General features: G+C 37.7%; 1 protein-coding gene across 3 annotated transcripts in view; it reads right to left on the reverse strand.

Annotated features, from left to right (window-relative positions):
- The window catches only part of ABLIM2 (actin binding LIM protein family member 2), a 235,014-nt gene that overhangs the window by 76,992 nt on the left and 130,041 nt on the right, over nt 1–27,981 (reverse strand). For 2 of the 3 annotated variants that reach the window (XM_074229840.1, XM_074229841.1), the window contains exons 9-12: nt 17,477–17,533; nt 14,897–14,974; nt 10,288–10,434; nt 3,207–3,327 (exon numbers count right to left, since the gene is read on the reverse strand). In XM_074229840.1, coding sequence (XP_074085941.1) covers nt 3,207–3,327; nt 10,288–10,434; nt 14,897–14,974; nt 17,477–17,533 — 403 coding nt within the window. Of the gene's footprint in view, nt 1–419; nt 519–3,206; nt 3,328–10,287; nt 10,435–14,896; nt 14,975–17,476; nt 17,534–27,981 lie in introns of all 3 variants that reach the window. The other variant, XM_074229842.1, reaches the window with a different exon arrangement.

Raw genomic sequence — 27,981 nt, forward strand, 5'->3', positions numbered from 1 at the left:
AAAACCAGAAAACTATGTCCTTCTCAAGGATTTTCTTACTATGGAAATTTAAGAATGGAAAATTCAAATGCCTCAAGGAGTTAACTAGACCATCATTGTTATCTAATGCAGAGTGTGCCTCACTCAGAAGGCCAAGTTTGATGCATTTGTCCCTGCAAGCCTGTCATCCTCTAAGCAGGCACTTCTTCTTGTCCTTCCCTTGCTTTCCAAAGTAACTCTAACTTCCTTTCTAAGGGCACAGAGCACTCACAAGGACTACAAATCTCAGTGACTTACAGGGCACACCAAGAATACTCATGAGAATTGAGACACATTGTAGATTGAGGGAAGCCATGCGTGGCAAACACACACGTTGAAACCAAAACACATCTGGGTATGTCTACAGTCACCACAGCTTGGCTGGCATTCCATGAGCTTACCTTTGAAGTAAGGGATGTAATGATGTCTGAACATAGATGTAGGGCTTGGGTGTTGGGACAGGGAGATGCAGCTACTGGTACCAAGACTCAGAGTACCAGCTGAGGGGGGCAACAGAAAGTAAGTGAAAAATAAACTATGGAGGTTGCTTACTTAAAAGCCAAAAAATATCCCTAGGAATCAACATGTCCAGGAGAATTTTCCATTTCTTTCTCAGTGCTTTGCAGGTCCGTTTTTGGAGACCTGAAAGGGGGCTCTACAATCTATGGGCAAGCTTTACTGCTGCTTCTGAAATACTGCCCCTTGGGACACTAAAATGGTCCTATGATTAGATGTTTCAATAGCTTCTGTGTTGAGTCATCTTATGACTCCCCCTCATATGCAATAAACCCTATTTAAGAAATCTGGGGAGAGTTACTCTGGGGTCAATGGAACAGAGCAAAGTTAACTTTTCCCAGATAAGCTGGTTACACAGGCTTAGCTTGTTCAGCATTCACCTGGCATGGAAAACCATCCTAATGGTCTACAGACAGAAAATGCTCAATGGCAATAAATGTTTAATCATGCATTCATTGAGTGCTATCCTACACAAAGGCCCATGCAAAGAATAAGGAGGAAAATGGTCTAGTGGAAAGAGTTTTGGACTTGGCATCCAAGGCACCAGGTTCAAATTTCTGCACTGTTCTTTTCTACCTCTGTGACCTTAGGCAAGTCACTTAACATATTTTTGCCTCATTTCCTTTTCTGTAAAATGACAGGGTTAGGGGTGGCTAGGTGGCAAAGTGGATAGAGCACTGGCCCTGGAGTCAGGAGTACCTGAGTTCAAATCCAACCTCAGACACTTAATAATTGCCTAGCTGTATGACCTTGGGCAAGTCACTTAACCCCACTGCCTTGCCCCCCCAAAATGACATGGTTAAACTAAATAATGATCTCTCAAATTCTTTCCAGTTTCAAATTCTATTTCAAGAAGCTGAAAAGGTAATAATAATAAATTAGGAAGAAGTTTGGAAAGGAAAAAAAAACTCCCTAAAACGTAGTATTGGATGATATATGGTAACCAGATACAGTAGCTTTAAAGGGCAGCTCAGAGAGAAAAATGATCTTTTCCCCCCTACCTTTACTCTTCATGGGGCTACTGAATGGAATAAAGTTGATCTAGACACCATATATCATATGCGCATGATTGGTTTTTCTTGGCTCATTATACTCCTTCATTTCTGAAATGATCTTGTAATGTTTTGTTCGATGGACTTTCTTAATACTAGAGGTACTTCTCTCAACAGATTCATCAAAGTTTTATTAACAGTAGCTACTCTGCCACTATATGCAAAGCATATGGAGAAACAAAAATAAAAACCACATGGTCCTTTCTCTCAAGGAACTTGCATTCTCCTGGGAGCAAGAATATGACATGTTCATAGCTGTGTACAATGAAAAAGGAAGTAGTGATGGAGGCAGAAGAGGGAATGAGCAAAGTATTCTCAGAATATTCAAGGAGGGAGAAATCATTTGTTGCCTGGAAAAGTAAGGGAAGAATTCAAGGAAAAGGTGGCACCAGAGATGGACCCTGAAGAAAGAAATAGATTCTGAAAGGCAGAAATAGGGAGGAATTGTATTCCCAGGTGACAGTTTGTTGGAATGTATAGAAGTGAGAGTTTGAATATATAATGTTGAATGTAAGAGAAAAGTTCATTTTGGTAGGAAAAGTAGAATTCACAAAAGGGTGGAATAATGTAAAATGAGGCTGGAACATTGGTTTGAAGCCAGCTAGCATGGGATCTTATGTTACATGAAAAGTAATTTATATTTCATTTTAAGAACAATAGGGATTCCCTAAATGATCTTAAAAAGGGAACTCCATATTCATAGTCTTAGGGAGTATATTATGGTAACTTTGGGGAGTACAGACTATGGAGAGAAGAATCTGTGGTCCAGAATGTGATTTTTACAGTTCACAGAAGAAGTGATAAAGACATAATTGGAACTAGGTAATGTAAGTGGTGTCACCCTGAGTCTATAGATGAGGAAACTGAGGCTTGAAAGGGTTAAGTGAGTTGACCATGGACACTGAGGTAAGTGCTGGGCTTTGAACCCAAGTCTTGCAGCTCCAAATTCAATCTTTTATCCCCCATTATACCACTCTTCCCCTCAGGATATATAAAAAAAGATGAAAATGATACCTATAATTCAAACTACTCTACACATTTTTTTCTTAAGTATATATCTACATCTCAATCCACTGATGAATTCAGTTTACTCCCTTTTAAAAATTCAGTCTATGGTCAAACCAATCTAGATTACTTCCTGCCCCCTGAAAACATCTTGTACTTTTCCATTATCCATGCGTTTTGCTTACTTTGTTCCTTATGACTATGCTATTTTCTTTTTCCCTTTGCCTAATCCCAGCTCAAATGATATGGCTTTGAAGGAAGTTTTCTCTGCTTCTCCATAAATCCCACCTTTCCCACCCTACCCTTAAAAGATTATGCCTACTCAGTCTTTGTATATATAATATATTTTTGTCTATCAGTATTGGTGTCTCATTAGATTATAAACTCCTTGAGGACAAGATCATGCCATTTATAAACATTTTAATCTTCCCAAATGTCCAGCACAGTGTTCTGTATATAGTAAGCACCTCATTGACATCTGTCGTATTTGTAAGGATTGGTGTTGGCTGAAGAAGCTCAAGTTGGTAAGAATAGCCTATCTCCAGATCCCACAATAGCAAGATGATCTTTTTTAATGTGGTTGTATGAAGAGTGAAAATGTTGAGGGTCATTTACCTGGTCTGCTGTAATGCTGAGGGGAGCGGGAAGTTGGAGTATAACGCCCATAGCTGACTGATCCTGTGGAGCTTGGACTGGAGGTCCTGTATTGCTTGTATGATCGATCATCTTGGTCTCCCTGAGAGAAAAATGGCATGAGACAGGGTGTGGGAAGGGGAAAGAATCTTATAAATCCAGGAAATCAAAAGAAATCCCTCAAACTTTAAATTAGGATTCAAGTCCTTTCCATTCTGATAAGGAATCTCTGAAAAGATCAACTTGAAAGGCTGAAAAAGTGAAGCCATCCCTGCTTTGAAGTGGCACTAGTTCTTAGATTTGTCCTTTCCAAAGATCTCCAAATGCCTGTCAATTTAAGCAAAGGCTAGGCCTCTTCAATATCTTTTTCCTTTACTACCTCATCTTATTGAGGACAAGACTCAAATAGATCTGAAGAATCTCCCCTTCTCTAAAAAAGGAGGCAAAGAACTTAACACTGGACACATTTATAGCAAAAACTATTCCCCTTCAGATTCAGCCCACCAACTAAAAATGCTTTTTTGTGATGGTTCCAGAGAGCATTATATGTGCTTCAGAGACAAAAATAGACAGTGCTGAGACTCAAGGGATTTATGCATATCATCATTAGGAATCTATGTTACAATTTCTGTCTAAAATAGGGATGGGCAATTGTTTTGAGCAGCTGATGGAACTGGGACAGAAACAGGCAGCGTGAGATGGCATGATACCAATGTCACGTAAATAGAATGGGTTATCCTAGCCCAAGCCACCCCTTCCACAGCAAAGCACGTGCAGGGGTCAGATTATACACAAGACACAAAAAATATACAGAGTTCACTGAATACTATTAAATTTGCACATACAGGCTCAGTGCTGGGAAAAAACAAAACAACTTTATTGGAATAGAATGAAATAAAATCCAATTCATTCAAGGCTTTCCAATTCCTGATCTCAATTAACTTTTCCAACCTTATTTCCTATCACAATCCTGAGGTTGAAACATAGCCTGTACCTTCCTGCCTTTGTGGCTTTGCTTATGTCAAACTATGGGATACCTTTTTCTTCCCCCTAATTCCCACATATAATTTAATAACTACTTTAAACTCTACCTTCTCTATAAGGCTCATAACCATCACAAACTCAATGGTTTCTGCCTCTGGACTCCTCTTGCACTTAATTCTCTTAACTCTTTATAAGATATATCTTCTATAGCTTCCTAGAATTTAATCTGTTCATGAAAGTATATTATTCCAACTATACTATGAAAGCCTTAAAGGTAGAATGTGTGCCTTCTCTATCATCTCCTCTGCCCCAACTCCAGCACCCCACTCAAGTACTTTGGACCCCTGATTGATCATCTTGCCCAGGTCTTTGCTCTCTTCAATCTATCTCATACAAAGCTTCCAAATTGATATTTATAAAATCCCAAATCACTTCCCAGTTCAATAAATTTCAGCAGCTCTCTATATCTACATATCTATAACTGAATATATACTTCTGATTGACATTTAAAGCCCATTGCCTACCTCCTATCTTAAACCTCTTATACATGATTCCCCTTCACACATGCCTAGGTAAACTAGACTTCTTTCTGTTCTTCATATGTGGCATTCCATATCCTATCTATCTTCATTCCTTTGCAGAGATTCCACTTCTAGAAGTGCTTCCTCCCCATTTTTCGGGCTCCTAGTTCCCTTAGTTCCTTCAAAGCTCAGCCCAAATGCCTCCTAAATGAACTTTATTGATCTCCAAGTTCCTAATGCATCCCTTCCACCACTTGAATTTATTTTGTCTATATTTATATAAACACATCACCTATAGAATATAAACTTCTTGAGGGCAAGGGTTATTTCATTTTTGTCTTTATAATCCCAACATTAGCATATGCTTATCTAATACTTATGGATTGATTATAGCATTTTCTTTCATTGTTCTGTTTCTAACCTAAAGGATAAGCTGGCATGTTGTTCTCTCCTTGGCTATCCCCCCCACAATAGGGCACAAGGCAGATATCTCATGGCTAAATGCCAGTGTTTCCCTTTTTTAATCTAGGTAGTAGCTTCTGAAGTTTACCATCACTACTGAGGGCAGTACTAAGCACATCTTGTGATATGAGGAGCAGACTAGATAATATATAACATTCTCTATCACAGTTTTCACCCTTCAGGAATACAACAGTTTAAACTACAATATCTTATGATGCCTCCTAGTCTGTGTTCCCTAATTTCATATTTTTGGGGCTGTGACAGATGCAATGGAAGCATGCATATGATTATATCAGCACAATGGGGTTAAAGAAATAGCTCGAGCTGAATAGCAGTCTGTGGCTGACTCAGCCAAAGGTCCGACACTGCAAAGAAGCAACATTCCCACGAGCATGGGTCTGCAGTCCTGAATGGGGAGCTGGAGGGGTTATCTTTAGAAGCTGGTCTGATGCGCCATGAAAGACATTGTAAGACAACATAGGCTTTGAGGGTTACCTCCGGAGGAGTTGGAGAGAGCAACTGGGGTGACTGCAAACAGCAACACAGAGTAACAGATTAGTGAGAGAACATCGGGGAGGATGTTACATTGTTTAGGGGAAAAAGACATTTTAGGAACAGAGGCAACATGTATGAATCATACAGATTAGAGCTACAGGATCTAGTTCCTTTGGCTAGACAAAGGAAAAAAGGAAAGAATGAAAGAATGAGAGACTGGAAGAAAGAAAATAATTTTTCAAGAATTTTCTTTGAAAAAAAAAATAGGGTGAAATGATTTCCAAAGAAAGTGTTCTACCAAGGAATGAGTTCCAAGATAGTGTCCTTGTACCCCTGTTCCTAAATTAAGTTATAGAATTAACACTGAGTTATAGAATATAATATTTTAGAGACCTTAGAATATAGAGCATAGACTATTAGAACTGGGAGGGAGTTCAAAGACCCTTTAATCTAAACCTCATTTTATTGATGAGGGAACAAAAACATGATTTACCCAAGGTCATTCATTTAAATAAACATTAAAGACATGATTTGAATTCAGCTTCCTTTGACTCTTTTTATTTCCCTCAGAGTTGGAAGGAAACTTGGGATATATTTAGATGTGGAATGTTAGAGCTGCAAAAGATGTTAGGGAATCCAGCACATTCAGTTTAAAAAATGGAAAAGACTCAGAGAAGGTCCTATGGCTAGTTAGTGGCAGGGCAGGGGTAAAAGCCAATGCTTTATGTCCAATGCAATGCTCTTTTTCCTACTTTTGCATGATGAATACAAAATACTGTGAATTATGAACTGAGTCAGAAGTGAAATACTCCCTGTCTAATATAAATCATAACATCAGGATAGCAAAATCAGGGAGGATCAGACTCTTGCCAGGCTTCATGAACCACCTGGCACATCCTGCAGTATCTGCTCTACCAGCTGAATTCCCTTGTTGTGCTTCAGGCTAGGAATTATCCATGGTTTATTTACAAGAGTGCACTTCACCTATAATATCATTTGAAAGGGAATACAATTAGAATATTAAAAAACCTAATAAGCAGATCTCCAGTTTTGGAATATTACCCACTGAAGACTAGTGTGCCAAGACGCAGGCTAAGTTCACAACTGACAGTCATGTCACATGGGAAAGTTGCTGAGGACATTTTAAATGGTATTTGTACTAACCTAATTATTTTAAGAAGCATGAGTGTTAACAAATGACCAGGGGATCAGTTCTGTCTGCAAGCAGTTGAGTGAAAAGAACATTGGAATTTAATTAGGAGAGCTGGGTTCAAACTCTGGTTTAGACATGAATTCTGTGATGCTAGTCAGGAATCACAGCACACAAGGCAATTAGGTGATGAAGCAAATATAGCACTGTATTGGAAGTCAGGAAGAACTGAGTTCAAGTCTAGCCTCAGATACGTACTAGTTGTGTGACCTTGGGCAAGTCAGTTACCCTCTGTCTCCCTCAGGTTTCTCAATTATAAAACAGGAATAATAAAATCTTACTTCCTAGGCTTTAAGTGAGGATATAATGATCAACATATGTAAATATTACAATCATTTAGCACAGTGCCTATCACATGGTTGGCATTATTTCCTTCCCTTCCTGTTTTCCAACAAGCCTGTGAGGGAGAAGTCAAATATTATCATCCTTGTCTTAAATGATTTGATCAAGAACATACAGCTTGTAAACAAGTCAGGTCTTTTACTAGTCAATCTTTTTTTGGTAGAGACATATTTTCCTACTTCTCCATGTTCCCTTGGCAACATCCTTAGTTTGTCTCATCTGTGAAATGAGTATTAAGATACTCTCCCTTCCTACCTCATAAAGTCATTGTGAGAAAAGTGCTTTGTAAACCTTAAAGCCCTTTAGAAATGAGAATTATTCCTTAGAAGAGTGTTGGGAACAGTTTATTCTTAGTTTCTCATTTCCAACCTTTTTGGTATCCTATTTATTCTAGTCCATCCTCCTTCTGCTTGTACACCTGAGGGTGAGGGGACAAACTAGTGAGTAAATAGGTGCTCTGATGATTGTTCTTACAAGATGGGCAAATGGGAAATGTGCAGATCTTTGGACCGCACAGTGGGCCAGGACAGTCTGGCTCAGTAACCACTTATTAATAATGAGTTTTTGAAAGAATGGATCTTCACATGCTCTGAGTAGAGATCACAGAAGGTTAGATTCCTGTAGGAGGCTGACTCTGCATGGTATTATTTCATGCATATAAATTCTTGGAGTGAATGATGGCTGTGCTAATATTCAAGGATTTTACTGATGTTTTCTTAATGCAATAAGTAACATTTGGAGGTTTCCAAAACATTTTATCTAATTTAATCTTTGGGGAGAGCTCCATGAGATAGGTACCATCACCCTTATTTTTCAGATAAAGAAGCTGAGGCTGAGAAAGCTTAAGGGATTTTCCTGGTATCATGCAGGTAATAAGCATCTAGGCCAGGATTCTAGCTTAGGTCTTTCTGACTGCAAGTCCAACTCCTTATTTACTCAGGCATCTAGTTGACTAAGTAGAAACACTTCCCTCCACATTATGATGGGAGACAAAGACAGTGAGGCCTCTGAGAAGAACAAACTAAAACCAGCAGAAAATAGAGACCTGAAGGAGGTTCCCTGAAGCACAATGGGAGGAGAGGTTTTCCACATGCAAATAAATGCTTCCTCTCAATGAATATATGATTTCTCTGATTTCCTAAAAGTGATATATACTTATTTTTATCCTTCACTGTGTTTCCCTGTTCTATTCTAAGACATCCCTGCTGCCAAGAGAGACATTGTTATACACCATGGATGCCCTGTCTAACTTGAGTCTGTGTGGAAGAATAGAGGCTAAGTGAGTCAGGGTGGTGAGGCTCAGCTTGTAGGGGCAAGAGCAGAGAAAGGGGGCAGAGAGTCACCAAGCATACACTGAAGCAGCATCTGGGGACTGGGGTTAGTCTTCCTGTCCTGAAGCTGGTAGTCATTTCTTGTTAGGGGGTCATTGGAAATCCTGGCCTTTTTAATAAAGAGAAAATGGCAATAATAGCTAATATTTCTAGGGTGATTTGCTATTTACAAAGGGCCTTCCTATAGGGTAGATATTACCAATATTATTGTCCCCATCTTACTGATGAGGAAACTGAGTTTGAGAGGTGAAATGGTTACCTTCTATGACTAGTAAGTAATGGAGCTGGATTTCAATAATAATAATGATAATATTATTACTACTAATAATCATAATTACATTTACAGAGTGCTTGATAATTACAAAGAATCTTAAATATATGATTTTATCCAATTCTTACAACAACTCTCCAGGGAAGGCAATATCATTCTCTGCCTTTTACAGATCAAGAAACTGGGATTCAGAGAATTTAAGTGAATAGTCAGGGGCATATCTAATAAGTACTCAAGGTAGGATTAGAATCTATGAATCTATTTTCAATTCAAATTCAGAGTTCTATTTACTATCTGTGTATTTTAAGTTCTGCTGATTCCATATAATAGCCAAGCTTAAATAAAACCTATTATCTGGATGGTGAGTGGGAAAAATTGGTCAAAAAAGCATCTTTTGTAATCCAGCCATGACAAAAGTCCACATGAAATTCTCAGATTATCAAATAAATTACAAAGTAACAATTTAAATTCAATAGAAGAAAGGTACCATTAAATAATACAAAAAGGGGAATGAAAGAAAATGGCATTTCATATAAAACATTGAGAAATATATAATGTGTTTTAGGTGGCATTAGTACAACAAGATGTCAGATTTTCACATACAGATAATGGAGACAAAGACAGGGACAGTGAAAAGCAATCTGCATATAGGAAAATGATACATTTCATGCATTGTGTAGATCACTCTGCATGCTGGAAGACCCTCCCAAATGTCAATTTATTCTATGCAAAAAGTGAATTTAAGAGACAACATTGTTGGGTGGTTAGTTTACAGACCAACTATTATAAATGGGACAATGAGCAGTTTGATGCTCAAGAGAATTAAGGATGCTGGGAATCAAGGGCTGACCATTCTACTAGTATTGCAGTATTTGAGCTAGACAGATATGAATTAGACCTCTAGGGTATTAGGGAACTTTGATGATCAAATGTAAATGTAATGAAACAAAGCTTATTTCCTCTTTTGTATTTATCTCTAGAACCTAGCATAGCCCATAAGCATTTAATAAATGCTTGTTGATCATTTGAATGATAATCTAGTAATCAAGTTTTGAAGAAACTGCATTGGCTGGAATCATATCATGTGAGTTATCCTATACAAGAGGCAAGAAGAGTATTTGAATCAGCTTCTGATCATTTTCTTAAATTCACCATTGTTTCTTGTCATATTTACTGTCACATTTCATGATAATGTCTTTGGTTCCCAAAAAAACCCACTCATACATTTACTGTGGATCAAAAAAAACTGGTAGCAAAAGCTTTCTGGGTATATGCAATTCTTAAAACACAAAAGCAACTTGCTATGAAATGGTTACTCAAAGAAGGATGAAGAATTCTAGCTTATAGATAAAACAGTGTTAGTTTTACAGAGCCCAAAACCCAAGTTAAATGAAAGCAGTGATCAAGGTCCCATTTCCAAAGTCATGACATTATTCACTTTTCGTACCTCTCCATAACTATGCCTGTCACCTGTGGAGTAACTGATGTATGGTGAGTAGGAGATCATATCTGGGCGGTCGATGTTATAGATGGCCTTGTTTTTAGGAAGAGCAGCCAAGTCCCTGTAGTCAAGAATCTCATCTCCAAGCTTAGCCTAAGAAAGAGAGGAAAGACCAAAGAGAAGAGGGGAATTATTACAGCCAAATCAAAAGTAGATAGATATGAGCCAAGAACCAACAGTCAGCCCCATATGCAGAGTAGCAAGTTAGTAAAGCAGCAAGCATATAGTGAAAAACACACTGGTCTCTGGAGTACAAATTTACTGGACCTAAATGCTATTTATGCAATTATGTGGCTATTTTGTGTCCAAGAGCAAATCACCTCTCTGATTTTCACCTTCCTTAACTGCAAAATGGACATGTCAAGAATCACAGCACCAATATTAAAGCATTTCCTTGAATTTAGGATTGTTTGAGCATAGATTTTGAAGATCATCTTAACCCAACCTACTTATTTAAACAAATGATGAAACTGAAATGCAGAGAGATTAAGTGGTATTAAGCGTATTGATTATTAAATGTATTAAGTGGTAGGTCAAGAATTAGAAGCCAGGACTTCTGTCTTTAAATACCATGCTCTTGCTACTTCATCAAGATGCTTCTTCTTTAGAGACAACAGTAAACTTAAAAAGTCATCCAGCTCAATGACACCATATTATACAACACTTGGAACTACAATGGATCTATTCTGTAACTCCTAAAGTACTTCTTTTATTCCGACATTTTATTACTATGTTCTTTATTTTTAGGTTTTTGCAAGACAAATGGGGTTAAGTGGCTTGCCCAAGGCCACACAGCTAGGTAATTATTAAGTATCTGAGACCGGATTTGAACCCAGGTACTCCTGACTCCAGGGCTGGTGCTTTATCCACTGCGCCACCTAGCCGCCCCTATTACTATGTTCTTTCATAATTTAATTGCTTCATATGGATGTCTTGCCCCTTGAAGCTCATATTTCCTACTTCCATATTCCTCTAGTACTTAGCCCCAATCAAAGCAGGTGGTGAAAGATAATTATGATTCAAACATATCCTTCCTTTTCCTTCTCACTTTTCAGCTATACTCAAGTGGGGTCTGTGCACTTGGTACACAGTTAATAATCAGTCAATAATTGAATATTTCAAAGAGAAAAGTCCCTAAAGTGAGTTTCATGTTTTCCCCAAAGAATTTGGGGGGGGGAGGAAAGTGGAATAAGGAGAAGGAAAACAAATCTCTATGATAATAAAAATTAACACTAATAATGGTTATGTTATTTATAGTTTTACAAAAGAAGAAAAATTCTCATGTGGGGGGCATTATTGCATCTTCATGAAACCTGCTGAGATGGACCAGGTCAGAACATCGAAGTTTAACTGTTTGAGATGTAATCTAGGGAAGGAAACTAAAGAGTAGAGGTAAAGCACATGCCTAAGGACACATTACTCCTAAGGAGAAGGGTTTGAATTTGAATTCAAGTCTCTAACTCAAAGCCAATACTTTGTACATGGTTAATATATTCCCATTGTATAGAGAAAGAAACAAGCTCTGAAAGGAAAAGTGATGTGATGAGGGCACAGGGACTGGCAGAATTATTACTTTTTCTTTTTCATATTTAAAAACTACATGCCTTGAACATTTGGACAGTAAGAAGAATGTCACATTCTCTTTAGCATTTGTCCTTCATAGGATGACTTTCAAATTTATTTCATTCAACATACTTCACTTGGTTGCTACAGCAACTAGTTGTGCCATACAAATAAAAAGACCATTTAGATGAACTTCCTTTCCCTCCAGACCCTTCCTTCTATGGGTTTCTTTTCCTACCAAATAAGAAAAGTCATACAAGCACTGTGAAAAGAGTGAATTGTTGGGTGTAAGAAAAGTTAAGTCCTACTATTGACTGATGTCGTTAGTTGTATAGCCTTAGTCCTTATCACTGTTTCCTCAGGGTTCTTCCTCTTTAAGCAAAAAGTGATGAGCATTTGCTGGATAACTTTCGGAAAGAATTTTCATTTAGGTACTGGTGGAACTAGATATTTCTGAAGGATATTTCTAGCAATAACATTTTATACCCTCTTCTAGGTCAGTGTGAGCTCTGAAATTTCATATTGTAAGGTTTCTTCTAACCCTTAAAGAGGGCTCTCTGTTGTATGTTCTAAGATATCTTCTGGCTTTCATTATGTGGAGACTCATAGAAAATTTTCAGCTGCAAATAGGTAGTTGCACAGCAGAAGACTCTCTCCCCTGGCTGAAGTGCTGAGCATTTCCATTTTATCATCAATTCTTCTATACCAGTATTTGAGCATATATAATTAAAAACTTTCTAACTGAAGATCTGACCAGACAACTAATAGACGACAAGGAAAAGATCATTTCTTCTTTGTATGATAAACTATGCCTATTTTAATATGAAATGATGAAATTTTTCATGAATTTTACATTTAATTTTTTTTTTTAGTTTGCAAAGTAAATGGGGTTAAGTGGCTTGCCCAAGGCCACACAGCTAGGCAATTAAGTGTCTGAGGCCAGATTTGAACTCAGGTACTCCTGATTCCAGGGCCAGTGCTCTATCCACTGTGCCACCTAGTCACCCCTACATTTAATTTTTTTAAAAATATGTTCCATGTCTATTTTTCAGAAGTTAAGACACTAAAACATGAAACAATTGTATCAGTCCAAACTAAAAAAATAGAAATGAAGGATAAAGGAAGAAAATGTGAAATTTTTGTTTCTTATGAAAGTTAATAGGTTTTAAAACAAAATAAATGATAGAGTCTCTAGTTTCCTTTCTGATCTTTTAAAAAATTGAGTTTGTGTTTGTGTAAGCAATGTTTGCTTGTCTTGATAATTAATAAACTCAGAATCAATTTTGAGATACTTTAAAAAAAAAGAACTAAGGGACTAGAATATTCACTTTGTTAGACAAACAACACTAATTACTAATCATTTGAAGCAATGGTGTGGTACCAATTTGATGACAGCACTAGACCTGGTGTCAGAAAGACCTGAGTTCAAATCAAGTTTTAGCCACTAACTAGCTGTGTGATCCTGGACAAGTCACTGAACTTCTCTGTACCTCAGTTTCCTCATCTAAAATGTTTATAATAATGGTACTTATATCCCAAGATTGCAATGAGGATCATATGAGATAATATTTGTGAAGTTCTCAGCAAAACTTTAAGTACTATATATAAATGTTAACAATAATCATTATTACTATCACTAATGAATGTTGGTAAGTCACTTAATCTCTCTTAGCCTCTCTTTTATTACCTATAAAATAAATTGAATGACTTTTCAAGTCACTCTAGCTCTAAATCTTAGGGTCTTATTATGACCCTAAAGGTTAGGTTCCCGACACTAGGAGGTCTTCAAGTTATGGCAAAGATGATCTCTTGGGTATATTGTAGAGGCGATTTTTATTTAGGCAAAGGTAGGTATAGATAAACTTTGAGGTGAACTTCCATCTATAATAGTCTGTGATTGTATGATTCAGTTCAGAGTAACCATACAAATCTATGTATGGATAATATATATATATATATATATATATGCATCCATACAGTTATTTAGATCATTTAAAACCTCTTTTTTATAGATAAAATATCTGAAACTCTCTCATGGAAGGGAGAGGTTGGTTGCCCATTTTCTCTGAGACTCAATTTTCTCATCTAGGAGAAATTATAACTGCCTAAATTCTTCATAGGAGATTGTGAGGCTCAAATAGGATTATATAGCCAAATCTCTTGGTAAACCTTAAAACACAATATAAATGTAAAGTCAATAATACACATGTACATATATATGTGTATTACACAATAATTATTCTCACTTGGCTTTATCAACTTATAGTTTTTATAAAAAACCTATAATATGTTATTTTAGCAAAGTAAAGTAGTGTCAGAATCTAGACACTAACTCCAATACAAATTAGGTAAACAAGTAAAATAAAACTAGCCTATCAACTAACTGTTTCATACATTTTTTGCCACTGAATTGAGTAGTTATTTGACATCATTTAGATTCAAAGTCCTCAATAGCTCCATGACATGAGGAGTCACACAATATTAGAGTTAGAAGGAACCCTACTATGTAGAATGTCAGACTTTGGAGGGAACTTTAAAAACAGAATGAGAGTCAGAAGGGACCTTATAGTAGAGAAGGTTAGGGCGAGAAGCTGTCATAGACCACAAAATATAGACTATTAAGGTTCATAGCAAAGTTAATATGTAGAATGTTAGAGCTTAGAGGTCATTTAATTCACCATCCCTCAATTTTGCAAATACTGAAAATGGTGCCAAGTTAGGTATTTGTGCAAATGATTTATATGGCCAATGATTGACTAGAACATAGTTTTCCTTGTTCTTATTTTTGTGCCTTTTCTACCATAGAAATCAAATCATCCCATGCCTCTTTATGTTTCTTTTTCTCTTTTAATATTTTGGGGTATAGTTCTTGAGGAAATAAATAATCAATTTTACTCACCAACTATAAACTATAAGGATCTGATTTTTCTTTTCACTCACTCAACTTATAATCCCCTCTAACCCAATCTACCCTCCCTCATCCTATACTCACATAAATCACACGACTTGGAGATCCTGATGTATTTGAAGCAGGCACAGAAATTATGCTCTCTGAGGAAGTTCTTGTTTCCTAGGAGGAAAAAGAGAAAGAAGAAAATGGAAGACAAATCATTCCAAATGGAAGAACAAATTAGGGGAAAAATGAAAGGAACCACTTTTATTTCTGTGTAGCTCCTAGAGAAAGCAAACATACAGTTATTGACTCTTCATGTGCCAGCTGTTCAAACACCCAACCATATTAAGTTTCTATCATGTAGAGACAGAACCAAATTACTAGGTGTGTTACCTTGGAAAGTTATTTTTACCTTGGATGATTCAGTTTCTCAATTTATGAAATGGGGATGGTGGAGTAAATGACTATTTACCTTGCTGTTTTCTATTCTTTAACATTTTATCTTTTCTGAATCATCAAATCTTAGAAGATTTGAAGGAACCACAGAAGTATAGTTTCTACCTAAATTATATACTAAAAATAGACTCTGCCTGAGTATATGCATTAATGAAGAAATCAATACTCCTTGTGGAAGCCCATTTTATTTTGGGATAATTAATTATTGGAAATATTGAAACAAATATTGAACTTATATTGAATATATTGAACCAAAATCTTGTCTCCTGATTTTTACCCATTGGTTGTTTTCTTCTCTGAAACCAAGAAAAGAAATCCCACATGATAATTCCTTTTCTATGTGATAATCCTACCAATATTTGAAATCAATAATTTTGTTCCCCAAATGTCTTTTCTTCTCAAAGATAAGCAATTCCAATCCCTTTGATCTACCTTTTTATGACATTTTTTGAGTAACTCTATCATCTTGGTCACCTTACACTGGATGCACTTCACTTTTTCAATGTATTACTTTAAATGAATCTTCAACAATGGGTGCAATATTCCAAATCTGCTCTGTCTAGTCATAAAACAGTAGAACTGAAAACCATAGTATTTTCTTGGCTAATTCATTTTTTAGCTTGTAATTCTTCTAAAATTCTATTAACTGTAATGAGTGACCTATGATTTAAGACTATTTGCAGAACTAACATTCTATATTTTCTGATTCTACCAGAAGGCATTTATGTTTGATGGTTCATACAATATACATTCTATGTGAAAGTAGACTAGAGACAAGTACCAAGGACTCGTTATCCAGTTCTATTAATATGCTAATTCAACTCTTATCAGTGGATAACATCCCACCAAATATCATCAATTCTTCCAAATCTTACTTTGACAGGGACTTCACAATCATGATGACTCCTTTAAATTAAGTGATCCTTTCCCAGTTACTGGTTGGTAGTTATATTATATGTGGAAAACTGTCCTTAGCACCCAGTATGGTGTCAGACACTTAATCAACACTTAATAACTGATCAACAGGGCATTACAATGACATTTTGTCTCCACATTCAAAGAGCTTGCAGGTGAATAATCACATAAACACTTGTCTCAATTGCTGTAACAAGTAGGGTAGTATTTGGGGGTACAAAGGAGATCCTGGCATAAATATGACCCCATAAAGTTATCTGCCAGGGATACTGAATGCTACACAGCTCTTGGCCTCTAATCTTGGTTCACTTCTGCTTATAAAGGAGCACTGTTTAATTGTTAAAGAGCCCTGTGTGAGAAGTCCAAAGATCTGATTTCAGATCCTGACTGACATTTCCCTATTGACTGGGTCTTTACTTCTCTGAATATTAATTGCCTCATCTATAAATTGAGATAATAATGTTTGTTCTCTACCTCATGGGATATGTAGTAGTTTCATAAAATATTATCATCATCATCATCATCATCATCATTATTATTATTATTACTGAGAACTAACAATGATACAGAGCAGGGTAAACTGAGACTTCGTGCTCATTTCCACTTTAAACTTCCTAATGGTTCCTTATGTCAACTTCAAACAATTCTATTTGTAGATGACAGGTTCATTCCCTCCTACTATCACACTCCAGACTCCCATTCCCAAAGTCAGAAGATCAGGATGGTATGGGGGGGGGGGAGAAGCACTAGAATTCAAGTCAAAAGACATTGATTTCAGACACATGAAAACTAGGTCACCATAAAGAAGATATCATCTAAACTCTGAGACAAACTAACTGAGAAACTCTATCGTTGTTAAGAATATAATTATAATAGAAATGTTATAGAAATGTGAGTTATTATTATAGTCGATTCTCAATCATCTATATCTGCTGGTACAGTTAATACAAAAGTGGAAATAATCTACTTTGTCATCAATGGTAACACTCAGTGATTCTGATCCATCAGAAAAGTGCTTCCACCTGCTAAAATGTTATTCAGCTGAGATAGAGCCATAGCTCAGTTCCCTATGTCATTCATATTTCTTTAATGTAGGACAAGACCATGACCTTAGGCTTGCTAGCAGATATTCAGATGTTACCCCCATGAATAGATAATCCATTATAAAAATAAAAAAGAGCTGACATTGTGTGTGAAGTGAAGTCATCCCTGCAGGCTGCAGAACAACATGTACTGAACTGAGATCACAACATTGGCAAACCGACACCTGAAGCTTATGCCACAACACAGAAAGCTTTGTACACAAACCTTTAAGGCATTTTGGGTGGTGATGGTGCAAACCTGACTGTAAATTTGGCTCTGCATCTATAAAGGGAAAAAAGAGTAGAAGGAAATGATATTATATTAAAGAGCTGTGTAGTGATACTACTGGGATTTTTACATGATGAATCCATATGGTGCTATGAGGGAAATGTCTCATTGATGAGGATACTAATTGTACCCAGCATCCATCAAACCAATACAGGAACTGATTCATGTTTGGGAAATTCATGAATTTCTAGTAGTGATAACAGTGCTATTTTAAAAAAGCTTCATAATCCTATGCCAATTTTAGGTTTATAAAGCACTTTCCTCACAATGATTCTATAAGGATAGCATAGAATGACAATAATCATTATTTTGCAGATGAAATTAAAAGAGGCAAAATGATTAGCTCATGATCATATAACTTGGAAATACTAGAATCGGGTTTTGAAACCAGTTTTCCTGATACCAGATCCAGTGTTCTATTCATGCCACTATGCATACTTTACATAATGGGTTCATTTAAGAGAAAAAAATAAAATTAATATTAAAACATTCTCAACAAACAACTGGCATACTACAACAAAGAAAAAAATCAAAAGCCAAAAAATACAGAAGGTGAAAACATCCACTTGTTAATCTCTTATCTTTCTAATATCTCAACCATTTATTATTCCTGATAATATCATGTATTGAAGGCATGTGGGACTTGGAATGAAAAGAATTAGATTTTTATCTGGATTCTGATCCAACCTGTGTGAACTTGGGAAAATAATTTAATCTATTATATCTTAGTTTTATAATTTGTAAAATAGATATAATAAGAATTATACTATCTATCTTGCAAGCTCATTATCAAGAAAGTGTGTAATCATATTATGCCACAGAAATATAAGTAACTATTATAATTTTCTTGGGAACATGCTGAATGTCTTCTTACAGCCATTATAGTTGTTAACAGACCTTTTCCCTACTGACCTTTACTGATGAACATATGGGTAAGCAATTTTGTACATATTGGCAAACATAAAAAAATTATACATATATGCTAATAATAATGTTTGTCCTTCATTCTCAAAGAAGACCGTGACATCAGGAAGGTGATGCTATGACAAGCAAGTGAATTAGATTTGAATGAGGGTATATTGTGCTAAGTTACCAGCCTCACTTTCTCCTCCAGAGTCATCTGGATCCAGTGGACAGATGAATCAGGTTGAGTGGAGATGGCTCTGGATGTGAGGCAGTCAGGCTTAAGTGACTTGCCCAAGGTCATGCAGCTAGTTGGTGTCAGTTGTCTGAGGCCAGATTTGAACTCTAGTCCTCCTGACTCCAAGGCCAGTGCTCTATTCACTGCACTAGGACTGCCCCCTGCAAAAAATTATATGCTAGTAAATTGTATATTGTGATCTTGTGATTTAAACCAAATGTAAAGAAAAGAGTAACACATGCTTTAACAAGCTCAGATATGCCCTTGCCTTAACTTATCCTTTTTTACAAATTACTTTTCATGTACAATTTACAATCCAATAATTCTCCTCTCTTCTCCTTTACCTCTTTTTTCCTTCTGTGCAATATCCTTTTATTCCCTTCTCTTCTTGCTCTCCTTTCCTCTTCTCTTTTTTCCCCCTTCTCCTCTCATCTTTTTGCCTTTGCCTTTCCCCCCTCCCCTTTGGTTTAGTTATTGAATCTGAAAAGAGAACTCATTACAAGACAGATTTATGAATAAGGAACTACAACTTTATTAACTCAATAGCCAATATTACTCTGGGTTCTGATGTATTGGGATGTAATGCCAATGTAAAGTTGGTTACAGAGGTGAGGACTCAAAATTTCTTTGACCCAAATTGGGATGATAAATATGAAACTTCAAAATTGTATTTTCAATTACATAAAGTTTTCATCATACAAATGCATCTGCCTCCTGTCTAGGAGCCAGTCAGTAGAAGTTTGGGAGAACTATTTCTAGTTGTGATAAATAAGACAAACATGGACAGGGTGGCTAAATTCTTTGGTCTAAGCCTTTAGCTAGCCTAATACTGTAATCATCAACTGACATTTTCTTACCTGTTAGTCAAATTCTAAAAGCTAACAGATTAATTTTTAAAAAAAAATGCTAAAAGGCACAGATAATCAACTAGCCCACTTAAATCTACCACCAACTGCAAAGAGCCTCTTCACTTCCTTATCTATAGGGCTCCCCTGTTTTCCTATTTTTTATCAGATGTCCCTAGCCATGGTGCTGAACATTTTAAAAATAAACAGACCAACACCTACTCTTTAGATCCTGCTCTTATTTTTATTGATTGCACTATAAAGGCATACTTTTGCCTCTAGATATTTGGGGGGAGTATTTCCCAGCTGGAATATGTATAGAACTTTAAGTTTTGTTGAAATTACATCATCTAGAGGGGCGGAGCCAAGATGGTGACATGAAGGGATCGAGTCTTAGGAGCTCTCTGATAAAAACTCATAAACTAAGAACTCTAAATAAACATTCGAGAGACAGAACCCACAAAGGGACCCAGTGAGGCAGTTCTCCTACTCAAGGTAACCTGGAAAAGAGCAGAAAGGCTCTGCTCCCCGGGGCGGAGGGGTGACCCACCAGAGCCAAAGAACTTCAGCCTCCCAGAGGCAGCCCCAGGGCGCTGGGAGCCACAGCTCACAGCAGCGGGGGGTGGGGGGGCTTCTGAGCTGCACCCCGGGGAGCACTGGCACAAAGTGAGGGAACAGCAGGGGACCTCTGCCAGAGCAAGCACGCGGGGCTCAGCCCTCAGTGCACACAGGGAGCAGTTTGGTCTTTCAGCAGCCAGACCCAGAAACAGAAGCGGGCTGGAGCCCCCAGGGCATGAGCCCATTGAGCTGAGGGAGGGGAGTGAAGAGAGACTGCCTAGCTCTGTCCTCTCCCCCTGGAACAGGACTCTGGGGCTCTGACCACATTCAGATCCTAATCGCAGTCTGGCCCCCCCCATAGAACAGCAGCCCCCCCCCACCTTGGCCCCGTGGCAGAGGGAGGCGCTTATGGTCATTCACAGACCAGGAGGGAGGACAGAACCTCACACACTGAGACCCTTGTGGGAGTGTCCCAAAAGCTCAGGAAGCACCCTAAAAAACAGGCTTAGGCTGGGAAAATGAACAAGCAAAGAAACAAGAGGAAGACCATTGAGAAATATTTTGCGAATGAGCACAAGAAGGATCAAAATACTCAGTCTGAAGATGAGGAAGCACAAGCTCCTGCATCTAAAGACTCCAAGAAAAACAGAAATTGGGCTCAGGCTATGATAGAGCTCAAAAAGACTTTGAAAATCAAATGAGGGAGTTGGAAGAAAAACTGGGAAAAGAAAGGAGAGAGATGCAGGAAAAACATGAAAATGAAGTCAGCAGCTTAGTCAAGGAAATAAAAAAAAATGCTGAAGAAAATAGCATGCTAAAAACCAGCTTAGGTCAAATGGATAAAACAGTTCAAAAAGTTATTGAAGAGAAGAATGCTTTAAAAAGCAAAATTGGCCAGATGGCAAAGGAGATAAGAAAACTCTCTGAGGAGAACAAATCTTTCAGACAAAGAATAGAATTCAGGGAGATTGATGAATTTGCCAGAAATCAGAAATCAATACTTCAAAACCAAAAAAATGAAAAATTAGAAGAAAATGTGAAATATCTCATTGAAAAAAACAACTGATATGGAAAACAGACTTAGGAAAGATAATTTAAAAATTATTGGAATACCTGAAAGTCATGATCAGGAAAAGAGCCTTGACATCATTTTCAAAGAATTACTACAGGAAAATTGCCCTGATATTCTAGAAGCAGAGGGCAAAACAGAAATGGAGAGAATCCACCGATCCCCCCAAGAAAGAGATCCCAAAAAACCAACCCCCAAGAATATTATAGCCAAGTTCCAGAACTCCCAAGTCAAAGAGAAAATATTACAAGCAGCCAGAAGAACACAGTTCAAATATCATGGAGCTGCAGTCAGGATCACACAGGACTTAGCAGCAACTACATTGGAAGCTCATAGGGCTTGGAATACAATATACTGGAAGGCAAAAGAGCTTAGAATGCAGCCAAGAATGAACTACCCAGCAAGGCTGAATGTCCTCTTCCAGGGAAAAAGATGGACTTTCAATGAACCAGGGGAATTTCAAAGGTTCCTTTTGGAATGGCCAGAGCTGAACAGAAGGTTTGATCTTCAGATACAGGACTCAGGTGAAGCATGGAGATTGGAGGAGAGGGGGGAAATATGAGGGAGTTAATGAGGATGAACTGCATGTATAGAAAAATGATACTGCTAATATTCATATGAACCATCTCAGTTAATAGAGCAGGTAGAGGGAGCTTTTATAGTTGAAGCACAGGAGAAAGCTGAATTCGAAGATAAAATATGGTATAAAAATGGAGTCAATAGGAAAAAAAGGGAAATGGAATGGGAGAAAGAAAAAGAAGAGGAGGCATAGTCCAAGATATTTCACATAATAAGATTTTTTTTATTACAATGAGCTATTGCAATGATATGGAAGGGGGGGAGGCAAGGGGGAATGAGAGAACCTTTGCTCTCATCAGAGATGGGTAGGAGAGGAAACAGCAAATATACTCAATGGGGTATAGACAACTGGAGTAAGAAGGAGGGGGGAGCAGGGGGAAGGGGAGGGGATGTGAATAAAGGAGGAGAGGATGGACCATGGGGGGACAGTGGTCAGATATAACACATTTTCTTTTTTACTTCTTGCAAGGGGCTGGGATTGGATGGCCTGCCCATGACCATAGGGCCAGGTGGATTCTGGGCCTAAGGGGTGGTATGGGAGCTCAGGGCTTCTTGGCCCCAGGACCAGAGATCTGTCTGCTGTGCCACTCAGCGACCCTACAGCAGAGTCAGAGTGAAAGGAGAGAGAAAATATAGTACATGGTAGTGGAGAAATAAGAAAGGAGGGAGTTGCGATCAGCAATGGCAACCTTGGAAAAATATGGAAGTAACTTTTGTGATGGACTTATCATAAAGAATGTGATCCACCCATGACAAAGTTGATGGTGTTGGAACAAAGACTGAAGTATGTCTTTTGTTATTATTATTTGGGGGAGGGTGCAGGGCAAGTGGGGCTGGGTGGCCTGCCTGGGGCCACATAGCAGGGTGATCTTTGGGTGTCTGGGGCCGGATTGGAACCCAGGTGCTCCTGGCTCAAGGGCCAATGCTCTGTCTGCCACCCCTACTATTATTACTATTTTATTTTTGGTTGGGTATTTTTTGTTTTTTTTCTTCTTTTTGGTTTTTGCAGGGCAGTGGGGATCGGGTGGCTTGCATGTCACATGGCTGGGTGATTGTTGGGTTCACAAGGCTGCATATGGACTCGGGTGCTTGTGGCTCCAGGGCTGGTGCTTTGTCCATTGCGCCACCTGGCCATACCTACAATTATTACTATTATTTTTTTAATTTTAATTTTTTTCTCTTCCCTTTACTTTTTCACCCAAGCAAGTCTATCTATATTCATGGGGGGAGGGGTAATTTGTTTACTTGTAAACAAGTATATTTTATTAATGTAAAAAAATTTGTACAAAATGAGAATAAAAAAAGAAATTAAAAAAAAAGAAATTACATCATCTAGTCCTCACAATGGACCAAGGAGTTAGGTAATATCAACCCTATTTTACAGTTGAGGAAGAGAAGTTTAGAGACACAGAATGCCTTATCCCATGGTCTTTTGAGGTAGTTTTTGAGGCAGAAGCTAGAACCAGGTTTCTTCTGTTTGCAAATCTAGTCTGATTTTCACTATGCCATGTTACCTTTTCAGGGAACAAACCCTTCTTATTTGCTTGATTACCATTGCTTCTGAACTTTTACACTCTATGATCAAGGACTACTTCATTCCATCAGGTTTTGGATACCAGGTCTTGAAAGTCACTAGATGTCAGCAAGTGCTGGGCAAGATTCACAATTCCACTTTTTTTTAGGTCTTTTGCAACGCAAATGGGGTTAAGTGGCTTGCCCAAGGCCACATAGCTAGGTAAAGTGTCTGAGACCGGATTTGAACCCAGGTACTCATGACCCCAGGGCTGGTGCTTTATCCACTGTGCCACCTAGCCGTCCCCACAATTCCACTTTCTACCAGTCCCATACCTAGATCTTATTCTTACCCTTCACACTTTGTTCTGCATTGGAGGAATAGGAAAATGATTCAGGTTCAAGGTCCAGTACAAAGTATTCAATATCTTTTGTTTCCAGGTAAAATCAGGTTATAATGAGTAATGGAAACAAAAAGAGGAGGTGGAGGAGGCAATAAGATAGAGTGTTGGATCTGGAAACTGGGAAATTTGAGTTCCAATACAGTCTTAGATTCTTATTAACCATGTGTCCCTTGGGGGCAGAGACAAGATGGTGGCATGAGAACAGTCCTAGGAGCTCTCTCAAAAATATTCCAAAAACCTTAAAATGATGGCTCTAACTAAATTTTTGAGAGATAGAACCCAAAGAAAGATCCACGGGGGTTAATTCTCCATCCTAAGGTAGCCTGGAAAATCATGGGAAAACTCTGTTCCACAGGGGTGGAGGGGGTAGAGGCACAACCAGGGTCATTGCACTGGAGCAAAGGAGCTCCAGTCTTCCAGGAACATCCTGCTGGGTGCCTAGATGCCTGGGTCATGGGGAGTGCTGGCTCCAGGAAGTAGAAGCAGTTTCCTGATCTGGCAACCTGGGGAACACCAAGCACAACTTGGAAGATCAGCGGGAAAACCTCTGCTAGAGTGAGTGGGAGCCAGCGTAGCCCTCAGCGCAGCCATGACCATCAGTACAACTGTGACCCTCAGCACAGTACAGATCCCAGGAAATGGAAGCAGGTGTACAGTGCCACCTGGCAGCAAGATGCCTGGCAGCTGCAACCAGAGTGCTCAATCCATGGAAGGTAAGGGGGGTGGGGGAGGTCTCTCCTCTGGCCCTGGGACAGGACTCTTGTGCTTTGTCCATATTCAGACCCTGGTCATAGTCTGGAAGAGCCCCCTATTGCCATCCACAGACCAGAGCACAGGCAGGAGAATGGTCAGAGCCTCACATACTGAGGTCCTTGTGGGGGGTGACTCAATAATACTCAAAAGCTTGGGAAGCACCCCAAACCAGGTGCAGGCTGGGGAAATGAATAAACAGGAAAAAAAAAAGGAACCTGATCATAGACAATTACTTCAGTCTCATGGAAGACCAAAACACATAATCAGAAGATGAGAAAGTTCCAGCTTCTGCATCTAAATCCTCCAAGAAATATAGCAGTTAGTCTCAGGCTATTTTAGAGCTCAAAAAGATTTTGAAAATCAAGTAAGGGAGATAGAGGAAAAACTGGGAAGAGAAATGAGGGAAATGCAGGAAAAACATGAAAACCAAGTCAACAGCTTACTCAAGGAGATCACAAACTAAAAACTAGTTTAGATCAAATTGAAAAAAAAAACAGTAAAAGTTAATGAGGAGAAAAATACCTTAAAAAACAGAACTGGCCAGATGGAAAAGGAGATAAAAAAAAGCTCTTTGAAGAAAACAAATTCTTCAAATGTAGAATGGAGCTAAAGAAATCTGATGTCTTTGTAAGGAATCAAGACACAAATAAAACAATATCAAAAGAATCAAAAACTAGAAGAAAACATGAAATATCTTATTGAAAAAAGAACAGATCTGGAAAACAAATCTAGAAGAGACAATTTACAAATTATTGGGCTAGCTACTTAAAAGTCACGATCAGGAAAAGAACCTTGTCTTCATTTTTAAAGAATTTCTACAGGAAAATTGTCCTGATATCCTAGAAGCAGAGGGCAAAATAGAAATTGAGAGAATCCACCAATGTCCTACTGAAAGAGATCCAAAAAAAAATAACTCCCAGGAATATTATAGCAAATTCCAGAAATCTCAAGTCAAAGAGAAATACTACAAGCAGTCAGAACAAAACAACTTAAATATTGTGGTGCTGTAGTCAGGATTACCCAGAACTTGGCAGCATTCACATTAAGGGCTTGTAGGGCTTGGAATATACTATTCTAAAAGGCAACAGAGCTTGGAATGCAACTGAGAATCAACTACCCAGCAACACTAAATGTTGTCTTTCAGGGGAAAAGATGCACTTTCAATGAAAAAGGGAAATTTCAAATGTTCCTGTTGAAATGACCAGAGCTGAACAGAAAGTTGATCTTCAAGTACAGGAGTCAAGTGAAGCATAGAGAATGGATGAGAAGGGTAAATTATGAGAGATTTAATGATAATGAAGAATTGTGTGCATTCCTGCATGGGAAGATGAAACAGATAATATTCATATGAACCTTCTCATTTATTAGAACAGTTAGAAGGAGCATTTATAGTTGAAACACATGAGAAAGCCAAATTTGAAGGTATAATGTAGTTTTAAAATGGTGTCAATGGGTGAAAAGGAAATGTACTGGGAGAGAGGAAAGGAGAGGTAGAATAGACTAAGATATTTCATGTAAAAGAGTCAAGAAATAGCTTTTGCAATGGTATGGAAGGGGAGAATGTGGGGGGGGATGAGGGAGCTTCATTCTCATCAGAAATGGCTCAAAATGGAAACAACATATATACTTAATAGGGCACAGAAATCTAGAAGAAAAAGGAGAGAAAGGGGATGGGAGAAAGGGAATGGAGGAACGTAGGGGCTAGAGGAGAAGGTAGATCATGGGAGAGGATAGTCAGATATAATACATTTTCTTTTTTTACTTTTTGCAAAGTAGTGGGATTGGATAGTCTGTCCAGGACAGGATGGGTGGGTACTGGGTCTCTGGGATGGGATGTTGGCTTGGAAGCTCTTGGCCCTAGGGCTGATGCACTGTCTGCTGTGCCACTCAGCTGTCCCACAGCACACTTTTGATGTAGGATAGAGTGAAAGGAGAGAGAAAAATATAATAATTGGTAGTAGGGAGAAATGGATGGAGGGAAAAGCAATCAGCAACATCAGCTGTGGAAGTAACTTTTCTGATGGATTTATGATAAAGAATGCAACCCACCATGAGACAGAGCTGACGGTATCGGAACACAGACTGAAGCACATTTTTCCCCTCTTTCTTTCACTTTATTTCTCACGAGATTTTTATTTTTGTGGGGATATGGGGGGATTATGTTTACTCTTACAATAAAACTATTTTAGAAATATATAAATAAATTTTAAAAAGTAAATTACTTAAAAAACCATATGTCCCTGAATCTCTGTCTACCTCAATTTCCTCAACTGTAAAATGGGAATAATAACATCACCCACTAAATGAGATAATATTAGTAAGGTTCATTGTAATCCTTAAAGAGCAATAGAAATGCCAACTATCATTACTATCATTTTTAATAACATCACACTTTTCTATTGTGTTTATGATTTGTAAAACACTGCCTCATTATTCTAGTCATTCAGGAAACATTTGAAACAGTCTAACTTGTGGTAGTTGTAAAAGGTTCAACTACTTTTTTCTTGTTGATGGTACTAGGAAATGGAGGAGTTACATTACTACGCATATGAATATCATGTTTGTTTCAAAAATGGATAATGAAACCATCCCAAACTCCCAGCAGATCCTTTCTTGCGACACTGCTCATCAATACATATATATATATGTATATATATATATATGTGTGTATATATATGTATATATGTATATATAAATATGCACATATATATATATATGTAGTTATACCTATATACTTTTTTGCCAGAGCTCTGGAATCTCTCATATGGAAAGCATTTTTAAACCTCAAAAGTCTAAAAAGACTATCTACAAAGAGTATTGTACTTGAAATTGGCTTGTAATAAATTCACTTTTTAGTTTAATTAAATATGCTACATTGGGGGAAAGGGGTTAGGGAGAAGGAGTAAAGCAGGAAGAAGGTGAAAGAGAATAAAATTGTTTTGGTAGGAATAAGTTGGCAAGAGATATTTTATAACACAGTAAGAGGAAAATCAGCAACTTTTGTGTACTAGAATATTAAGAGTTGGGTTTGGGGGCATCAAGAGATTAAGTGAATTGGAATCTAGGTTTTCTGGACTTGAAGGCCAGTCCTCAATGCACTGTAACATGTTGCCTACCCACAGTCAATCTTTGTGTGAATGTTTATGTACCAATGTAACATATATGTACACATATATAAAGATGCTTAAATTAATAGTCAATATTTAAAAGACTGGCGATTTTATCAATATGTTTCTTCACTCTCCTATAGCTCCTTATTCCTCAAAACTTTATTAACTATTTCCATGAGTTCTCATGCAATACTATGAATACTATAGGAATATATCTATATACTAAATTTTGGTATGAACATGACTTTGAATTTGAAAAGGTCCTAAGAGAGCATAAGCTACAGAAAGTCCAGGCTTTCAAAAGTAAGGCCCTGATTATGAACCTGGAATCTATGCTCTGATGTACAGTAAAGGTATGAACTGGGAAGGTCATTATCAGAAAGTTTTCTGGGACTGATATAATTTGATTCATAGAAGAAATTTGAGAAACTACCAACTACAGTATGGAGAATTTAAGATTAGAATTGGTGA

Source organism: Macrotis lagotis, chromosome 3 (assembly GCF_037893015.1).
Source record: "Macrotis lagotis isolate mMagLag1 chromosome 3, bilby.v1.9.chrom.fasta, whole genome shotgun sequence".
NCBI classification, from domain to species: domain Eukaryota; kingdom Metazoa; phylum Chordata; class Mammalia; order Peramelemorphia; family Peramelidae; genus Macrotis; species Macrotis lagotis.